The sequence below is a fragment of the Haemaphysalis longicornis genome, unplaced genomic scaffold (genome assembly GCF_048455015.1).
Source record: "Haemaphysalis longicornis isolate Haplotype H1 unplaced genomic scaffold, Haemaphysalis longicornis Haplotype H1 scaffold_1, whole genome shotgun sequence".
Lineage (NCBI taxonomy): Eukaryota > Metazoa > Arthropoda > Arachnida > Ixodida > Ixodidae > Haemaphysalis > Haemaphysalis longicornis.
The window spans coordinates 243207558-243226301 of NW_027526203.1; the positions used below are offsets into that span (position 1 = coordinate 243207558).

Below are 18744 nucleotides of genomic sequence, written 5' to 3' on the forward strand. Positions count from 1 at the left end.
CCTTCGATATATCCCATGCCGGGTAGTTTTCTCCTTTTCTCCGCAACGCGGAGGGGCCTATTTCCGGTCTGGTGCCACAAAAAAGCAGGCATGGGTGCCTGCTCGGAAGTGCGCGCTCGGGCTGGTAGGGCGTTTTTGAAGCAATAAACGTTTGTAGTCGAGTGGTCCCGTTGAAAAGGAAGTATTGGGCTTATCACTCAAACTCCGCGCGCACTCAAAACACAAAAGAAACGGCAAAACTGTGCCTACAGCTTCAGGCATAGAAGAGGTTCGTACACAGCGATGACGACGACGGAAATGGGAGAATCTACCTGCGAAGTTGACCAGTGACAGCCGATCGGGCAGCCATGGCCTATGTGACGTCCCTCGGGCCATGCATAATGAGGACAACTGAAGAGAGAGCGGTTTGTTTTTCCGCGTCTTTCACATCGATTTGCGCTCTCACCGCTTCACGTGCACGTGTGAAATTTGGCTCAGGTATTCCTGGCAGTGTAATCTAAACGTTGCGCAGGTTTACTTGCACTGTTCAAAGAGTGTTGCAGGGTCCCTTTAAGATTCGTCGCGTAAAAGCGCTACGCTTTGTTCTTTTTGGTGCCCGCCGCGGTGGCTCAGTGGCTGAGGCGTTTTTCTAATGAGCCCAAGGACGCGGGTTCGATCCCTGCCGTGGTTGCTGTTTTTCTCACGGAGGCGGAAAGCGAAAACACCAGTGTGTCTAGATTTAGCCGCACGTTAAAGTTCCCCTGGTGGTCAAAATTAGTCCGGAGCCCTCCTCGACGGCGCGCCTCATAGCCCAGGTGTAGCTTCGGCGGGTTAAACCCCGCAATCAATCGATCTTTGTGCTGAATAATTTGCACCGAGAGTGACGTGGGCGATTCCTCAACGGCTGGAGTCTGCGGCGCTGATAATCTGGTACTCTCCTGTGCGGTCGCGGGGTCCGCTTGATTGCCCGTGGAAAAGGCCTCGTGACACAAAATCAAAGTCCACTTGCGCGCCCTTGCGTTTGAGGACGTCGACCTGGAGAAGAGTTTCATGAGCCACAGGGTTCGAAGAAATTATGTGCCCGTAGTTTCTGATTAACAGCAAATGAATCAGAATGCGAACGTGGGTCGGCAGATAACGTCGTCGTAGTCGGAACTCAAGATGTTGAGGCATGGCGGATGCCGTAGAATTCAGCTTTGAAGCTAGTGAGGATGTCGTTTTGTAAGGTGTGGTAGCCAGAGAGTGCTCAAAGGTCGGGGGATGTAGAGAGAAAGCCACCAGTGGTGGTTAATTGTCTTACGCTTGTGAGGATATCCAGTTTTTAAAACGAAGATTTCTATGCCTCACTGGTGGCGCTGACGTCCGATCAAAACGCACTGAAGTAAAGCCAACTTACACGAGGGATTTTCGGAAAGGCGCATCAAGCGCCTCAAAAAAAAAAAAAAAAAAAAACTATTGTCGTGGTCGGAATCGAATCTGGGTGCCTCGCGTTATGAGGCCGACGTGAATCCGATTGCTCCATTCCGACATGGTTGAAGCAGTTTGAATTTCGGACTTGGAATCAGGTTGCATGGGAGAAAGGCTCGCGTTTTAACTGTCTTTATCTTTAAAAGGGGGCCTTGATCTTGTATGCAAGCTAGGCTACTGGCTTGTAATTCTTGAATGCGGCCCTAAAACGCAGACTGGTGGTAACAGGGGAATGCATTCAAATCTTGCCCTGCAAGTCACGTACATGCTTCGACGTCGCAACGTAAAACCCTCGTCTCAGTTTACGAGTGTTAGACTGACCTGCGGCTCCCATGACCATTGTTATCCTGTATGTTATCACAGTGCAATGCGTGCCTTCCCGAGTACATCTCGACGACAGTTCATCGTCATCATGATCCACACCGCACGTTCATGAGTAATGCAGCCAGCAGCGGTAGCGTGACACGGTTTGTTCGCCGGAAACAGCGGCTGGGGAGTAGATGGGGGAGTGGATATACGGGTCCTTCTGAGCAGCGGACGTCTCCTCATGGGTGACATTGGTGGGTTATTCAGTTGAATGAGCAGCGGACTGAACCCCTCTCCTTAAACGACTCAACTTCGCGTCATCCTCACCCAACGATCACTGAAACGGGTTGAGGACGAACGGCTCCATCATTCGGGACGGAGGTGTACACGCAGACACACGCAGGGGCGACCTAAAATTATTCGGCAAGTACTCCAGCAAGACTTAGGTAAAGCTCATTCTGTGTACCACACGATTGGACGGGGATTATTCCTGTTTTTTCCCAAATCAATGCAATGGCCCGAGAGTGTGACAGGTCTTCGGCAACAGCTTTAAGCGGTGTGTTTGCAGCTTAACCTGCTCACAAGCATGCTAAACGGAAACCCATCTCGGTGCGCAGTTTCGTCCTCCCAGCGTTCAGTGGAAAAACGCCTTCTCACCTAACATTAAAAGAGGCGGTTTAGAACTAACGGCCGTATACTGAAGCAGACCATACTTTTTTTGCACGTCGCGAGCCACCCACCACTGTATGAGCAGATTGGAGATCATCGCTTTAACGTATTGCAAATGTTCAAGCTAGGCTGGATATCGCACAATTCATATTGCAGCCGTACAACTTTTTTGCGCAGCTGTGGTCAGTGCTCACAGATAATTTTTTCAGGGCGTGCCTAGGCACATGTGCTCTTTAGGGGAAAATGAAAACGGATCACGAGGTCAACTAAAGCGTATGTGCAAGTATCTGATCCGCCTATTCAGAGACGAAATAGGTAATATTTTGCGAACAATGTTAATAAACCAATTGTCAGTGAACCGGTTCGATAAAGAAGCTGAACGGTAACTTCTATACGTTGCAGATCCTGACGTCATTATCAAGTGTCGTTGCACCTTTCTTCGACATGTATTAGTGATTGCTTCTTCGATTGCGCTAATAAATTGGCTTTATAAATTATGTTTTGTTAAGACCCCTTCATGTAAATTATCAGCTTTGAAAGCCAGATGAAGGGAATACCCGGGCGTTAATTACCGCTCCGATTTGTGACTGAAGGAAAGAAGAATCTTACGACTAGGTAAAGAGCATTAGACATCACCTCAGTTTTAGGCATTTTATCGTGGCGTCCAGAGGACATGCAACACGCGTGGGGACGAGCTCCCATTCAGACCCGTGTCCTTTAACCATTATAGATGTAATTTTTTTTTATTTTGTCACGAGTGGTTGATGCACCATGATGTGCTCCATATCTTAGGTTTATCCATATGCCATAACAGAGGAGATAGAGGCCTTACGCATACAACCATTTCGTTTATTATGTTTTGCTCAATTCAACTTAAAACAATATGTCTAGTTTAGCCCCCCCCCTCCCCTCCCCCCCCCCCCCCCCCCCCCCCATAAATACGACTTCTATTGCTTAAGTGTAAGGTCCGCACGTCTGCCCCCACATCCACAATTTATATAGTAAAATAGCTCTGAACATCCACCTTTCCTTTTTTAACCATATACTTATTTCATAACAACCTCGAGGGCCACCACAGGACAGACAGGCATTGTAGTTGTTTTGACATTAAAGGTGCGGTGCCCTATTCTACCTCGCAGCAGCTCCGGCCAGTGGCACGTTACTTTAGGTTGTAATCGCGTGTTATCCTATTATATTCGTGTTCATTCTCGGTGTATAAGCGTAATACGGCCACCTGGGTTTCCTCTACCCTCGTACATGGCCATACACATAAACTAAAATAAAAAGAACAAGATGGTAAACCTCGTAGAACCCTAGCACTGTGCAAACGCTGGAGAAGCTGATGAACTGTCCTTGGACTTCTAAATATTACGATCCCCTGGACTTCGAATTGTAACAGCGTGAGCAACGCAGATTCAATGCTAATGCACTCATTTCCGCAGTTGACACCCCAGGCTTCACTCTAGAAGCCAACGAACATGTTCATGCAGCGCCTCGCTTTTACAAACTCTCAATTTTACGGCGAAAGCCTAAAGTTCCCCATTCTGCGAAAAGGCGCCGTTGTTGTAGTTGTCTGGTTAATAAAATGGCCGCCGCTGTAATGAGTAAATAAATAAAAAGGCATGCGTGATCCGTTGAGATTTGAGCCCGGGTTTCCAAAGTAGCAGCCCAATGCTCCGCCGACTGTGCTATCCCAGCTTTTTTTTTTCTTTAATGCATGAAAAATTTAGGCACCGTCATTATCACACATAACGACTAAAAGAATACAAAAGCTAGCAGGCATCGATGGAGAAGCACAAAGTTCAACTGCGTTTTGCGTCCTTCAAAACTCAGGGAAGCAGACACACGCATCCGAAAGATTGAACCAGTCCGGTGCATTATTCTGCGCCACATAAACACTTCTCACCAACGCAGCCAGCTCACGAAAAATGGACTTAGTTGGCCAGACGTGTTCCGCCTGCCGGTCAGTCATGCGGCACTGCCACAAGCTGTACAAACCCAGCACTACCAAAAATGTCATAAGGTACCCGATTGGCATCAAGAAAAGGCAGGAACCGAACGGTGTACGGAGTAATTTCAACGTCCTTCTTGAGAGTACGCTGGTCCCAGAAGAACACTGCGTCACGGCACAACGCAAAACAATGATCAATTGTCTCTGGTTGATTGCATAGGCTACAATTGTCCGACACGCTGCGAGAGGGAGAAAAAATTACGCCCACCTCCCCACGCGGGAACCCTGGTGTGATGCGACGTTGAGGGGGGTTCAAGCGCAAGCGGAGAGCAACCGTCGACCGAAAGGCCGCCGGAGAGCGGCACACCGGTTATATGCGCAGCGCGCCCGAAGGAGAGGAGACCGCGGAGAGAGAGAGAGAGTACTGCACATGCGCAGCACCGCGCGCAGCGCCGCCCACCGGCGGAGTGAGAGCACGCTGGGCCGCACACCCACAGATGTTGAGAGAGAGTGTTCGCTCTCACCTGGGCACGCGCCGGCGCCAGTGCGTCTGCCGCGGCTATGACGCAACGCAATCCAACACAATCCACTTTAATCCAATCCAATCCAAATCCAATCCAAGTCAAGCCAAGCCAAGCCAAGCCAATCCAATCGAATCCAATCCAATGCCCCTCGCGAGAGAGTGTTCGCTACCGGAGAGGAGAGGGGGTGAGCGGAGGAGAGTGCGGACGCCGACGACGACGGACGCACGCAGGAAGGACAGGGCCGCCGACAAGAGATGCTCTCAGCGTCGCATTTAAAAGTTGTCGTCGTTGTTGTTGTTCTCTTCCGAGCACATGCCCACTTGGGAGATTGGCCCGGTATCGGGAGGTTCGAGGGAATAAAGTGCCCGCTACGCCAAATTCACAAAACTGGGAATTGAAAGCGTACACGTTGAAGAATAGTGCACGCCGGGTGACTCCTGAACGTTATGGCACGTGAGTAGAACAGGTGCACAGCAGCCACACAGAACCCTGATTCTAGGGAGACTGTGGCGTGTACCAGTCTGCTTGCTGACGTAATTTGCACATTGAGACGAAGCGTTGAAAGCGAAGAAAGAGGCGCAAGAACGGTGCAGCAGAAAAGATGCCGGTCGAAGTAATTCGCGCCAAAAGACGAAGAAACAACATTGAAGGAAGAGAAGCAAATACGATGCAGAAATAAAGAAGTTGTTATTTAGTATCGCCAGGTTTTCCCCTTTCAAAGCACGTAAGCAGACTTCCGTGAGGAATTTTTCGATTTTTCACTTACGTTCGGGCTTTCATCTAGATTTTCTTTATTTTTTCGTTTCAGGCATGTATGATGATTAGTTTAAAATTTATTTTCCCATTCCGACACTTGTAGAAAATTTCCTTGTGTTTGCTTCTTTATTTTCCGCCAACGCCTGAGTGCTGGGACCGCACACGCCTATCGCCTCCATTGTTTTAGGGATGCGTGAACGTAAGCGAGCATTGCGCCACGAATGTATGCAGAGCAGCGAGGCTGTTCTGCATACAAGATTTGACTTCCCCCGACTTCTAAGTGCGTGCATTGCATGAACGAAACAACGCAAGCGCTGTGTTAATGAGACTGTTTGCACGACCGCCTCTTGCACAGTAATGTTTGAAGGGTTAGGATGGGCGACGTATACGGTTGTTTCACAGATCTTAAAGCGTTGAGAATGAATGGCCTGATACACACGGCATGTTTGCAGACGTAGGGGAGGGGTGTAGGTAGACGGTGCAGGTGCCAAGGCGCGCTGGAGCTGGACATCGGTGTGCCCTCGAGAGTTTGAAGGAACATTCACGCCTTCTTACCGGTGCGCTTGAACGCAAGTAAAAAAGACTTTCAAAAGTAGTCACATTTAATTGCTCTAACGGTATTCATAGAACGAAAGCGTCATACATGGTTAGCGGGGCATATGCCCTGAGCGCGAGCGTCGACTAGTGCACCCCTCGCGGTGGCGCCCACGCGCCGACTTCCGTCACATGAGTGCTTCGGCCAATAGCTTCTCAGCGGTGTTCTTCCATATCCCTTATTTATTTTCTTTGTTAGACCGGGGAAAATATCATAACTATATCTGTGTACGTTCCGAATCAATGCTGGGACCTACAACAACGACGTCTAAAACGTTTGAGCGGATATGCCTATCGCAATGCAATCGCTCCCTTTTATGGCGGCATGTGACGTCCAGCTGACGCGGTGGCGCAAGCTTCAGCAGCTATTACAGGGGTATAAGGAAAAAAATGGAGTGATTGCATTGTGGAACGAACATCCGCGATTTTCTCGAATGTTTGCCACGGCTTTGGGAGGTCACCTCAGAGTATATTCTGCCGAACGTGGGCAAATTAGGTTGCGATATTTTTGTCAAAGCTAGAATACGGTACAATTGAGGAAGAAAAATTTGCAGGAACTGCCAAAAGGGAATTGTCAAATTCTTAAGGTACTCTATTATACACGAAACCCCTTAAAGTTGGTTTCTTAGCACACATGTAACACTGCTGGAAAGACACCGTTTTAGGCGCCGTCAAGGCCGTCTGATACCAAAATAGGAAGGCCCAAGGACCCTTTGTCAAATACATTTAGAGGACCACATGTATGACTACGTGACGCTATAGACCAAGAGTACAGTACTGACTGACATCACACTGTCATATTGTGTATACAACTGTTCCGTGACCGGAAGAGGCGGGGGGGAGGGGGCAGCAAGAAGACATGGAAGATAAAAGTACAAGAAAAAACAACAAGAGAAGTGCGAAAAAGAAAAAAAAAAGTATGCAGAGTTGCTCTTTTGCGTATGTTTTTATGTTTTTTATCTCTCCTGAGCCATTTTGAGGAAGCCGGTCCCTCGGCCGAAACGTTAAACCCATTCCTGTTTAGACGTGTGTCTCATTTTCTTCATAATATTTGCCGGTGCCCCAGAAATTGTCTCTTGCAACAATGCCTACATACATACATACATACATACATACATACATACATACATACATACATACATACATACATACATACATACATACATACATACATACATACATACAACGTACAGGGCCCTCGGCTCGGTAACAGCAACAACGGAAGGGTTTACTCGGCGTTTCAGCCAAGAGTCCGACCTTTATTATACTCTGCCTTCGAATTAAGTGCCGTGGTGCACTGACAGTACTTACTCGAGATATTTTCAGGAAGCACATTTGCTTCCCGTGCTTGTTATATCGTTAGTACTACTACATAATCGGGGCCTGTACTACTATCTTGATCACAGTTAGGGTGAACACGGGAACTCGTGTCCTTGCGTGCGCGTGAGCCGCCTGTCGGCGTTCCGTGTAACTTCGCACGCGCAACACGTAGCCTCGTTGCAAACGAACTGCGCATGCATGCGAAGTTACCCGGAACGCCGACAGGTGGCTCCCGCGCACGGAATGACACGCGCTCCCATGTTGACCCTAACTGTGATCAAGTTAGTACAACTTTTTTTTTTTTTGCATCGAGTTACTTTCGCGATAGTTAGCCCGGAAGTTCTTTACTGTTCTACAAAGTTCACTCGCAGAGTTAGAATTAACCACAAAACCTTGCTTGTGCTCAGTGTCGTGTTTTACAGATTAACCTACCAGGTTAGAAGGATTTTGAAGCCACCAGGCATGAATCGATGGTCAGAAACTTCTACCGACTAATTACGAAAAAACCGTAGTGTTTTCAAAAATGTTCTCTTGCCAAGTTAGTATGCAAAATGAGAGATAGAGAGAGGGAGAGAGGGAGAGAGAGAGATCTGGCTTACTACCTAGATTCTACTTTTTCAAAACTGTTCTTCTACTTGCATGGCAGTGGCGCCCAGTCTCACAAAAAAGACTGTGGTTGATTCCCCTGCCATAGGAATCGGTAAAACACGAAAGCGAAATGTGCAGCGAAATCTGCAGCTGAGCATAATTTACGGGTCAGCGGCTGTCTCGTGGGTGTGCTTGGCGAGCGACGTCCTGCTGGCGGCTCGCTTCGGCAAAAATGTACTTCCGTCATTTCCGTGACGGATATGACGTCAGTGAAATCTTGGTGTATGCCGGCATAACACACTTTCGTGTTGAAATATAAAACCCGAAAACGAACAACCCTAAGTATAACGTGCTCTTGAGTACTAAAGGTTGCTTCCCCGCAAGAAGACCCTATGTCCACGGGTGCACCCTTTACAGGCCGCTTGCTTCGTTGTACTAGTTTCATTTCCGTGACGGATATGACGTCAGTGAAATCTTCGTGTATCCCGGAATAAAAGACTTTCCTGTTAAAAACCAAAGCATGATTCGAAACAACTGAATGAGATGACAGATGGGAAAATGTCGATACATTTGCTATTTGTGCTCATCTGGCCAGCTCAGTCGTGTTTTCACCCTGGTTCGAATTATATATCTTCACTGTCATCTTTATCGATTTTCTCACTGGTGTAGCTTTCTCTAACAAAATGTTGTTGATGGAAGATTTTGTAAATGTAATGTAAGGTCACTTCTTTCCGAGGGCCGATAATAAACTTGGGAACAATACCACGGGAGACAGCCGTCCTGCCATGGGCTCAGCTCTCACTGGGGGAACCCTTGCCCCGGCATTGAGCGGCCGGTATGAAAGGCTTCTGAAACCATGGCAAAAGTGGTGCGGCGAGTGTTAGACTATTTCTGTACTGCATTATTGTAAAACCAATCGGTATGCATGATATTTTAGAAAATATCGCGAGTGCTGACAGTAAAACTAACCATTTTATAAAATTAAAATGGTTTGCAGTACAAAGCCGGACAATATCTACATCAAGTGCAGCGGGGGAAGATATTTGACGGCATGTGTTAGCGTGAACGAAGTTTTAATGATACGGATGTTCCGAACTTGCCAAACCATTGCCATCACAGTGGAGAAAAAAACATGTGGTTCTTAATTTAGGAGCTACCATGACCAACTGAAATAAATGCAGCGATTGTGAAGAAGTGTTGCTCCTCTTTGGGTACCTCTAATCGAGTGGCCATCTCACTGGTGGATTCCTCTGCGCAGTGGTGACGTCCTCGGGTCTGATTCCGGCCAATCTGTTCGAGGGATCGCTGAGCAACCTGGGCAGTTACGAGCAATGCCTGCGCACGCGGTCTCTTGGCCGTGAAGGGGAACTCGAGATCCAGGGCCGCTACTGCTCTCTCTACTTCCGGCCCCCGCCGCTCTTCTACAACCGCACCACCGAGCAGTTCAACGCCATCGGGGAGATGCAGGTGCGCCCCACCGACTGCTCCTCCGCACCAGTGCAGTGTATACGTGAACTACCCTCCCACCCACAACACCCTGGGGCAGTAATTTTCCGTTTGCGCTGGTATTATACGTTTGCCAGCTTACAAGTGTGTTTGGCTAAGTGCAGTCATGGACAAGTGAAGTGCGAACACGAAAATATGAACCAGAACATGTAAAATTGAAAAAATACCGTTCATCGAGGTCCAATAATGGCACGCTATTGGCATATTTGGAAAGCCACATTTCCCAACTTTGTTTTTTTTTTTATCAAGCTACTCGTCATTCTGACTTTCATGGGAAGTAATCGCGATATTGGTGTGTTTCGGTTCATATTTTTGTGTTCGCGTTTCATTTGTTCATGTCTGTGCACGCTTCAGAACCCCCTTCTGTCTGCTTCGCCACTGCACGTCTGAATGACAGTTTATTGCGACCAAAAGAGCAATGTCGGCTAATAACGATGCCCAACGTACGATTTGACTCAGATACTGTTGCCTGCATTGTGACGTTACGCAATGCAAGAATGACACTTTATGTTATATTACGGGGTACTGAAGCTTATTTAGACATTATAAGTGAAATCGTGAGTTGGGCCTTCTTATTCACCGGATTTGTGCGCTTGGACGCAGCAATAGGTCAAGGTCATTCAGTACATTGTGGCAAAGCATACCCAAATTATTTTCAGAGTAAGAGCACACGGTTCAAAAGAAAATTAAACTTTCGGACTATGGAAAGTTTCTGTGGTGATAGTAAAAGCACACGGTGCTGTGTATTCTGCGTTATGAGATAGGTGGGAGTGCCGGAAGATGTATTAAAGATAATCTTCATGAGGGACGATACCGGAAATTCTCTTTGTGCCAGCAAAATTGCTCCCGAAAGCTTGTTGGTTAGATGCGAAATGTCTTCTTTTGAATTAAATCAGCAGTTCAATGAAGCTAGTGTTGCAGTACAGAGCTCATAGGCTGCGCCTAATCGAACGTGCATCGACTTTGAGGGTGTGTTATTTCTCATAAAGAAAATACAAAAGTGTCGACATCTTTTCGGTGCGGAAGGTTGACATTGGGTTTTAAATATTGTCTTACCTGATCATAACAGGCTTCCTTTTGTAGTCGCTGAGCGACTACCATGTTCCGCTGAAAATGAACAATACTGCACCCAATTAAAATAGGTGTCCAGTTAATTGTTCAGAGCAGTTCGTAGCTCTGACCCAGAAGCCTGTGCAAGAAGTCTTTAAGTAGGAAATTTGTCCTCTACGATATGAGTTATTTTTGGGTAAATTCTTTATTAGAGAAGGCTGTGAAAAAAGGATAAAGGTATAAGTTATAAAGATATACGCTGTAAAGTTATATACGTTATGTCATAGGTATACGTTATAAGTTATTAAAGATACGTATGAAACTGGAATATAGGCATTTCTAATAAAAACTTCACGCTTTTACAAAATGTAGTTTTTCAGTGATGTCATCTGATTGCGACGGCCAGAAATTGTTTGTAAACGCTTTCCGGCGTTATGGACATTCAGGCTGTGTAATCCTAATGAGCTCCGTAACAGGCTACTGATGAGCATAGAGTGCAAAGGTGCAGTCACGGACAAATGAATTTCGAACATAAAAATATGAAGCAGAACGAGCAAAATTGAAAAAATGCTGTTCGCGGAGGTCCAATAATGACACCACTGTTGCTATATTTGGAAAGGGACATTTGCCAACTTTGTTACTGTAATTAAGCCACGCGTCATCTTGACTTGTATTGAAAGAAATCGCGCTATTTGTGTGCTCTGCTTCATATTTCCGCGATCGCGTATCATTTGTCCATGACTGTGCGTTTCGGGACAAACTTTTCGTCGTCCTCGAGAACCGATAATTTCCGGAGGAAAATCATGTCCGAGAAAAGGTGTGACAACAACAAAGGTATCTCCGGATAACGGAAGTTCCAAATGAGGTTTGGCGCTGTGCCTCAGTCGTTTCCCAGTTACGCGGTGTTCGCAATCCTTTTACAGCGCTAGCACTTAGTGGCTCAGTTCAAGCAACAGCACTGGACACCTAACTGAAACGTAACTTCCCTATACCCACATGCACACGCGAGAATCGGGTAAGAATGGGCGTGATCGCTGCTTGTTAGTTTGTTTGCTCCTTTCCATGCTCGCTGCCTTGCTCTGGAAGGCGTTGTGTGACATTTATAACGCCCAGAATCTCTACGTGATCGTCTCTCAAGTATTATATTTTGGTGTTATAGGGGTGATTATGACGTATGTCATGCTCACGGTCGAGTTAGAGTATGCATTTAGAAGGCGAGACGCCCACTACGGTGGGCGCTAACTAGCGACCAGATAATGTCAAAATTATTACTAGCACGGACTACGAAGCTTTGCAGCTGCGACGGCGAATGAGATGATAGAAGCACCTGGCTGGCGGTACGATAGCGGCTACGTGCCCTCGATGGCCAAACCACGCTTCCACGGTCCGGCGGAATGCCGATCACGGCGTTCGTCTCCCGTCACCAGATGCCTCCGACTTAACCTTCGCAAAGTGCTTGTGACGTTATTTAGTCGCCGCAGGATGCGAAGCTTCCCTTTTTCTCTTCTTAATCTGTGCCTACGGTCAAGTATAGTAAAATATAATCAGCCTAATCCCACTTTCATTATGTCTCCATTGTGACGGCTGCGTTTTCTTGAGAGAGGCCTTAGCTTATTAAGGAGCCTTCCACTTCGACATCCGCAACTCCGAAATAAAAAATGCGCCGCTTCCAGCATTAAGGGATGAATAAAGCGAAACCTGACACGCCACATATTACATCACGTTAGGGCAGCTATGGAAAATTTTCAAGTTCGTAAGGGTCAGATCCTTATCGGAACATGATAAAAACACCAGCAATGGCGAAACTCTGGTCAGCAAAGCTTACCTCCCTGTTATTTCTTTTCGTATCCTAAAATTGCAGTTTCGGCACATAGTGTTCGTTCAGAAAACAGTAAAAGTATTTCAGGAGAGCAGAAAACTGGGCAAGTTTGTACGGCCCAACCCTTGTTATCAGAGGCGGGCCACGCTAACGTATCAGGCAATCACCCATTCCTTGTGTTTGCCAAGCGTCTCCTGCCCTCCGAGGGCGAACTTGCGTATCTTGGTAACAGTTTTTTCCGGCGTAAAGTAGTGTGACTTTGAACAATGTGTTGTTGGTGCATACGCGGTATGATTATTGTACGTATAAATTGCTTGTTTTCCCACCAAATAAATTCATTTGATAGTCAGCGCCTTGTCCTGGGCCTTCATCTCTGCGTTTCGTCTGTGTAGCGCTGCTTGTAGAAAAAAAAATATTACAACATAACGTAACCATTAGATATAATTCCAGGTTTCCTATTAGTGCAGCACAAAGCCTGGTCGTTCGCTAAATTTTTATAACAAATAACTGATATCCTGTTCAATGTATGTTTTCTCTAATATCTGCAATGCCTTCGCATCTGTTGTTCTTCTCAAAATCAGGGACGACGAAGCCTCCTGAATTGGGAGAAAGGAGACCGCGGATACATCAGCTCTGACGTCCGGGTTGGTCTCTGCATTCCGTCCGGCTGCAGCGGCGAGGACGTGGCACACCTGGCAAACCTGAGTAGGCGATTTTTTAAGTGTCACTTTATAAGCGACCCCAAACCATCCACCGCCGGCGGCGGCGTCGGCGTCCGCAGTGCTCCTCTATAAAGAAACAGCATCCGGCGCCAGGTTTCGATCCGCGGACTTTGCGGCCGCAGCGCGACGCTCTACCGATCAAGCCACGGACGTGACGGTGATATCAGTGTTGACGCGCCTTATATCTTTAACGCATTCAAACTACGTCGTCAGCGGCGTGCGTTGGCGACTCAGCGGCGTTATAGCGGCTTGATAACTGCGTGGTGTACACGTGATACTACAAACCCGATGGAAGAGATGGAAGAGAAGGCGGCGAGGCGGTGGGCTGCGGGGGCCGAGCGCAAGCGCCGCAAGCGGGCCGACAACCGTGCATTCGCACTTTCACATTCTCCCCCTCGGGGAAATGCGGGGGAATTTTTTTGCTTCTCTTTTAGTTCTTTTCTTTGTGTACCCGTTTCACTAATTCTCACGGGCAACGCACCCTCCTCCTATAGCACTGTCTTTGTTTATTCTTCCTATAAAGTTCAGACAAGCCACGGGCCATGCAAAATTTTGTCTGTGGAGTGCTGGACATGTCTGGCGTTTTAGCGGCCAATCGTTGCCTACGAAATTATTGAGAAGTTTATTTCGCTACAGGCAAATGTGACTTGCGTAAATATCGTGAGCTTATTCAACCAGGGACTTTCATCATCACATCGTTTACGTACACTAATTCGCAGACCCTGGCTTTGAAATTAAAATTGTTTTAAAAAGATTAGTAACTTGCATGCAACTTTAAATCCGGAAAAAAATTATTTGAGAACCTTCGAAGCCCAACGTTCCACCACCTGCGTTTCTTTTCTTTCCCGCTTTCAGTTGTCCAAGAATACGGAGCTCGAGCTGCAGTCAGGAGCTGCAGAACCGAGGAGCCGTTCACGATGTCCGAGCTTCAAATTGGAATCCTGTAGGTCATTTCGGTGCCCAGTTATTTCGTGAGTTAAGCTTGGCCGGGCCTTCAACGGCCACATGTAGGCTATGCGGCCGGAGTTACAGTGGGCCGAAAAGTGCGCATTTTTTTTAATTATTGTCCCGTTTTTGTTTTCCCCTTCATTGAGTAAAAAAATACGCCAGGTTGCAAAAAAACGCACTGTTGTATCATTATTTTTGTATCCAGCTCGAGATTAAGCGAGGTTTCACTTGTAGAAAGAGTAGTTCACGCTGTTACTTTTCTGCGCAAAAAAACAGGTCATTTACCTCATATTTTTTTTTAGTAAAACTTGGAACAGTAATACAGCTCTTGTGCGTGTTGCTTCAAACGGATCTTGACTCTCATGAACACGTGAAAGATACAGGAGCATATTTTATATATCCTATTTATAATGCGAAAGCATTGAATGACCCATTTAGCGAAAACGCCAGATTCGGCGACGTCTGAAACTCACGTGACGGCGCTGCGGCCCATAGGACGTACTTCGCATCAATAAAACCCAACACACCGCGCTGCTGGGCAATGTCTGAGCATGCACAGCGCCACGTGGAAAGTGTAGAGGGCACCTAGCACTCCTCGCGCTGGCATCACCCAGCGGCGCGCAACAGGCGCCAGCGAGCCATGCCGTTCTTCGCGGTCGTAGAATCACTCAGCGGTTCCGTCCAAATGATTCCGTTCCACAGTAGGCAGGCTAACATGCTAATATAGAAGCTGTAATAAGTAACCCGCACCAACTTAATCGAAAAACTCGAAAACATTGCTGGCAGCGCAAACGTCGAAGCACCACTCAGCGGCATCGAAAAGGACGCGCTCAATCGCCCTCGGACTTTTTCCTGGTTAAAATTGCAATTGAAGTTGCTTTTATTGCCTCTTCTTCATTTTCATCTATAGATAGACGTCGGGATTCTTAGCCTATTGGCTACTCGTTTCCTGTTTCTATAGGTAGCATTGCAGAACAACCGTCCACCAACCACGGGGAAGGAAAATAAACTGAAACAATACTGTTGCGGAGCGACCGCCTCGTTGCGGTTGAGCCGCCAGTGAACGGAGCCGTCAGACCCCCCGATGGAACGCCTTTTTAATGCCAATGACTGACTAACGTACAATGACAATGACAGTAGTGCACGCTCCGATGGGCGCGATCTGCCGATGCACTCGCGCACGGTCTCTTCCTCTTCGTCGCCTGCTAGTCTCCAACAAATACCGAGAGACTTCAAGTCCCATTACCTCCTCGCCCTGGACCACACTCTTTCACGCCGCTGATATATAGCGTCGAATGAAGTCGTTAACACCATGTAAGTTATTCCTTAGTAGCTATCAATAAGAACCCGCCGTGGTGGCTCAGTGGCTAAGGCGTTCTGCTGCTGAGCACGTGGTCGCGGGTTCGATTCGCGGCCGCGGCGGCCGCTTTTCTGATGGAGGCGAAAAGCAAAAACGCCCGTGTGTACGAGATTCCGGCGCACGTTAAAGACCCCCGGTGGTCAAAATTAATCCGGAGCCCTCCACTACGGCGCGCCTCATCGCCTACGTTGCGTCGGCGCGTTAAACCCCACAATCAATCAATCAGCAATCAAAAAGAGAATAAATAGAAGAAAATGGGTACGGCTGTTATTTATTTACATCAGGTACCCGCAAAGCAGCATCCCTGCCACCTGGGCGAATAATATGTTTGACGAAAAAAAAAAGACGGTTCGAAATTACTCCGTGTCGAAGCGGCGCCGTGATTCCTGGTTCGCCGACAGATTTCCCCTTAAATACAGGCATTCGTTCCATCTTTCTTTTATTTCACCTTGTAAATTGTGGGGTAGCCTTTATAATACTGCATACCCCTTGCAGCTGCACTCTGGGGGGTTCCTTGGGCCTCGTGCTGCTCGCAACCCTGGTGGAGATCTGTCTCTTCTGCTGTTCCAACCGAAAGGCATCGGGTCCCAAATACGACGGTAAGAACCATTGCTGGGGTGACAGTCTGTCACATTTATTTCCACTTTTCTTGCAATATGTGGGCTCATGTACATCTTTCCGTGGAGAAGAAATAATTTCCCAATGAATTGTTTGAAAGTTCTTGAGTTTTCGGCAACGTTCTTCCGCACAGTTGGTATATAAGGTCAAACCTTGCTTTGTGTAAATGTTACGGTTAATAGGCACTTCTAGCAGGCACCACAGAGTTTGAAGCCCTAAAGCGTAACTATATAGGCATCAACTCTTGATGATGAAGTCCACAAAGAACACGAGGGATTTAGAAAAAGTAATTCATCTAAGTTTGTAGTCGAGGCAAAAGCTTGCCGTGTGCGGGTTTGTAGGAGCAGCACGCAATGTCGGAAAATCGAAGTATGCACAAGGCAACACATGTACAATATGGAGAAATGAAACGCGAACACGCAAATATGGACTATAGAACGCAAAAATAGCGCGATTTCTTTCCATGCAAGTCAAAATGACGGGTGGCTTAGTTACAAAAGCAAAGTTGGGAAATGTGGCTTTCCAAATATACCAATAGCGCGCCATTATTGGACCTCAACGAACATATTTTTCAATTTTGCGTGTTTTGGTTCATATTTTTGTGTTCGCATTTCATTTGTTCATGACTGTACAACTGACTGGAAGGGCAGACGGGTATGAGGTGTCTAAGGCGGTATTTCTGCTGCTTTTTATTAAGGGTGACTCCGGATTGCAACTTGTATCCCGGAAAGTTTTCAGTCAACCATTTTGGTCTAACTCGAATGTTTCAAATTATTTACCCGCCGGGGTGGCTCAGTGGCTAAGGCGTTGTGCTGCTGAGCACGAGAATGCAGGTTCGATTCCCGGCCGCGGTGGCCGCCTTTCTGATGAACGCAAAAAGAAAAAAACGGCCGTGTGTACGAGATTTCGGCGGATGTTAAAGATCACCTGGGGGTCCAAAATTATTTTTTTTTTACACAGCGCTTGTGTAGTCTTCGTCTTCCCTTTGTCCCGTGCTTCGCGCTGTTTTGTTAAAGTTATGTACCAACTTGCCCAACTACAAACCCTGCTGCAGTCCAAAATTAATCCGGAGCCCTCCACTACGGCGCGCCTCATCGCCTGAGTACCGTCGGCGCGTTAAACCTCACAATCAATCAATCAGTGTTTCAAATTATTGTGCACGCCGAACACTTCAAAAAATCGCTTAGGAAATTGCGTACAAGAGTATCAGAGCGTTGTGCATGTGTATATTGAACTTCAACCTCACCGGTAGCGCCAAACCATCTACCTTTCCCCGTGGGATCTGGCCAATCAGCAATGTAATGTAAATAAACTTATTACAGAAGAATATAGGATCTATAGATATATATACGTGACATGTGGGATTAAAGGCTTGCTTTGAAACATTCCAGAGTGGTTTAGGACGTACAACAGTAATTGGTAAATTTAATAACCGAACTAATATGTGCTAATTTACCACTTAACCTCTTAAATTAGGCACTGTTTCATGAAATTTGGAAACACCTCACTCCCAAAGAAAAAGAATTTTTGTGTGTTTGAGTCGCCACAATGTATCCAAATTACCTCACCCAGCATCCAAGGAAGCAAGTTGAACGAACAACGGGGCCTATATATGGGATTTAGCTGCTCATAGGACATCACTTCTTACAGCTAGAACAACTTCATAATCGCAATGTGTAATGTATAAATGAAAAGCGCAGCCACATACCTTGCAAGAAACAGTCGAATCCAGCATGGACGAATTGCGTAGCGAATGTTCCGCTTCGCTCCTGCCAATTGCAATGATTGATAAATTCACGTGCGTTGTAGGGAAGCATACCCAGGGTTGCTTTTGATGTCCTTGCGTCGGTGGCTTAACGCTTTGCTATTTCTCTGCACACGCCCAGGGGTTCCCGTGAAGGTGGTCAAGTGCTTCTCGCTGGTGCACAACACGCGGCGGCTCATCAGCACCCACTTTGATGCCAACTGTCCCCGCAAGCCAGTCCGCTTCGTCTACGGCGTCAAGGTCTTCATGGCGCTCTGGATCATACTCGGCCACAGCTATTACACGACCAACTTCCAGACGCTCCGTGAGCACACGACGCCACTGGGGCTATATGCACCCCGCAACCTGGGCCTTGTAATGATAGCCCCGAAGATTTCAATCTCAATCACCTGTCGCTGCGAGCAGACAGAGACAGACGCGGCAGAAGCAGACAGGCAGAGGCAGAGGCAGAGACAGGAACAGACGTGGCTTAATGTGATAGTGCCCCCCAAAAGTGGACGTGAGAACACCGTCCGCCTTCCTGAAGCATAGAATGCGGGGGAGGAACAGCAGAGATGAAGAGATAACGCATAACAGCTTCCACCTATTATGGACACAAATCAATTTACGCCTGCCGCTAATAGCAGCTGTAAAATTACAAGGCTAGCATTGTATGCACATCATTTTAGAACCTAGAACCAGATGACGCATGCCATCACTGAGATACGAAAGAGCTGCCAGTTACAGCAAATTAATCAATCATTATTCGTGTAACTTCTATCGATTACCGAAGGTGGGCACAGGTACAGCGAAACGTTGATGG

The 18744-nt window shown here is 47.1% G+C and overlaps 1 protein-coding gene across 1 annotated transcript in view; it reads left to right on the forward strand.

The window, feature by feature from the left end:
- The window catches only part of LOC144143426 (nose resistant to fluoxetine protein 6-like), a 79311-nt gene that overhangs the window by 47646 nt on the left and 12921 nt on the right, over nucleotides 1–18744 (forward strand). Inside the window, exons 2-6 of the mRNA XM_077675185.1 lie at nucleotides 9413–9621; nucleotides 13111–13234; nucleotides 14107–14194; nucleotides 16055–16158; nucleotides 18064–18246. Of these exons, the coding sequence (XP_077531311.1) occupies nucleotides 9413–9621; nucleotides 13111–13234; nucleotides 14107–14194; nucleotides 16055–16158; nucleotides 18064–18246 (708 nt within the window). The remainder of the gene's footprint in view (nucleotides 1–9412; nucleotides 9622–13110; nucleotides 13235–14106; nucleotides 14195–16054; nucleotides 16159–18063; nucleotides 18247–18744) is intronic.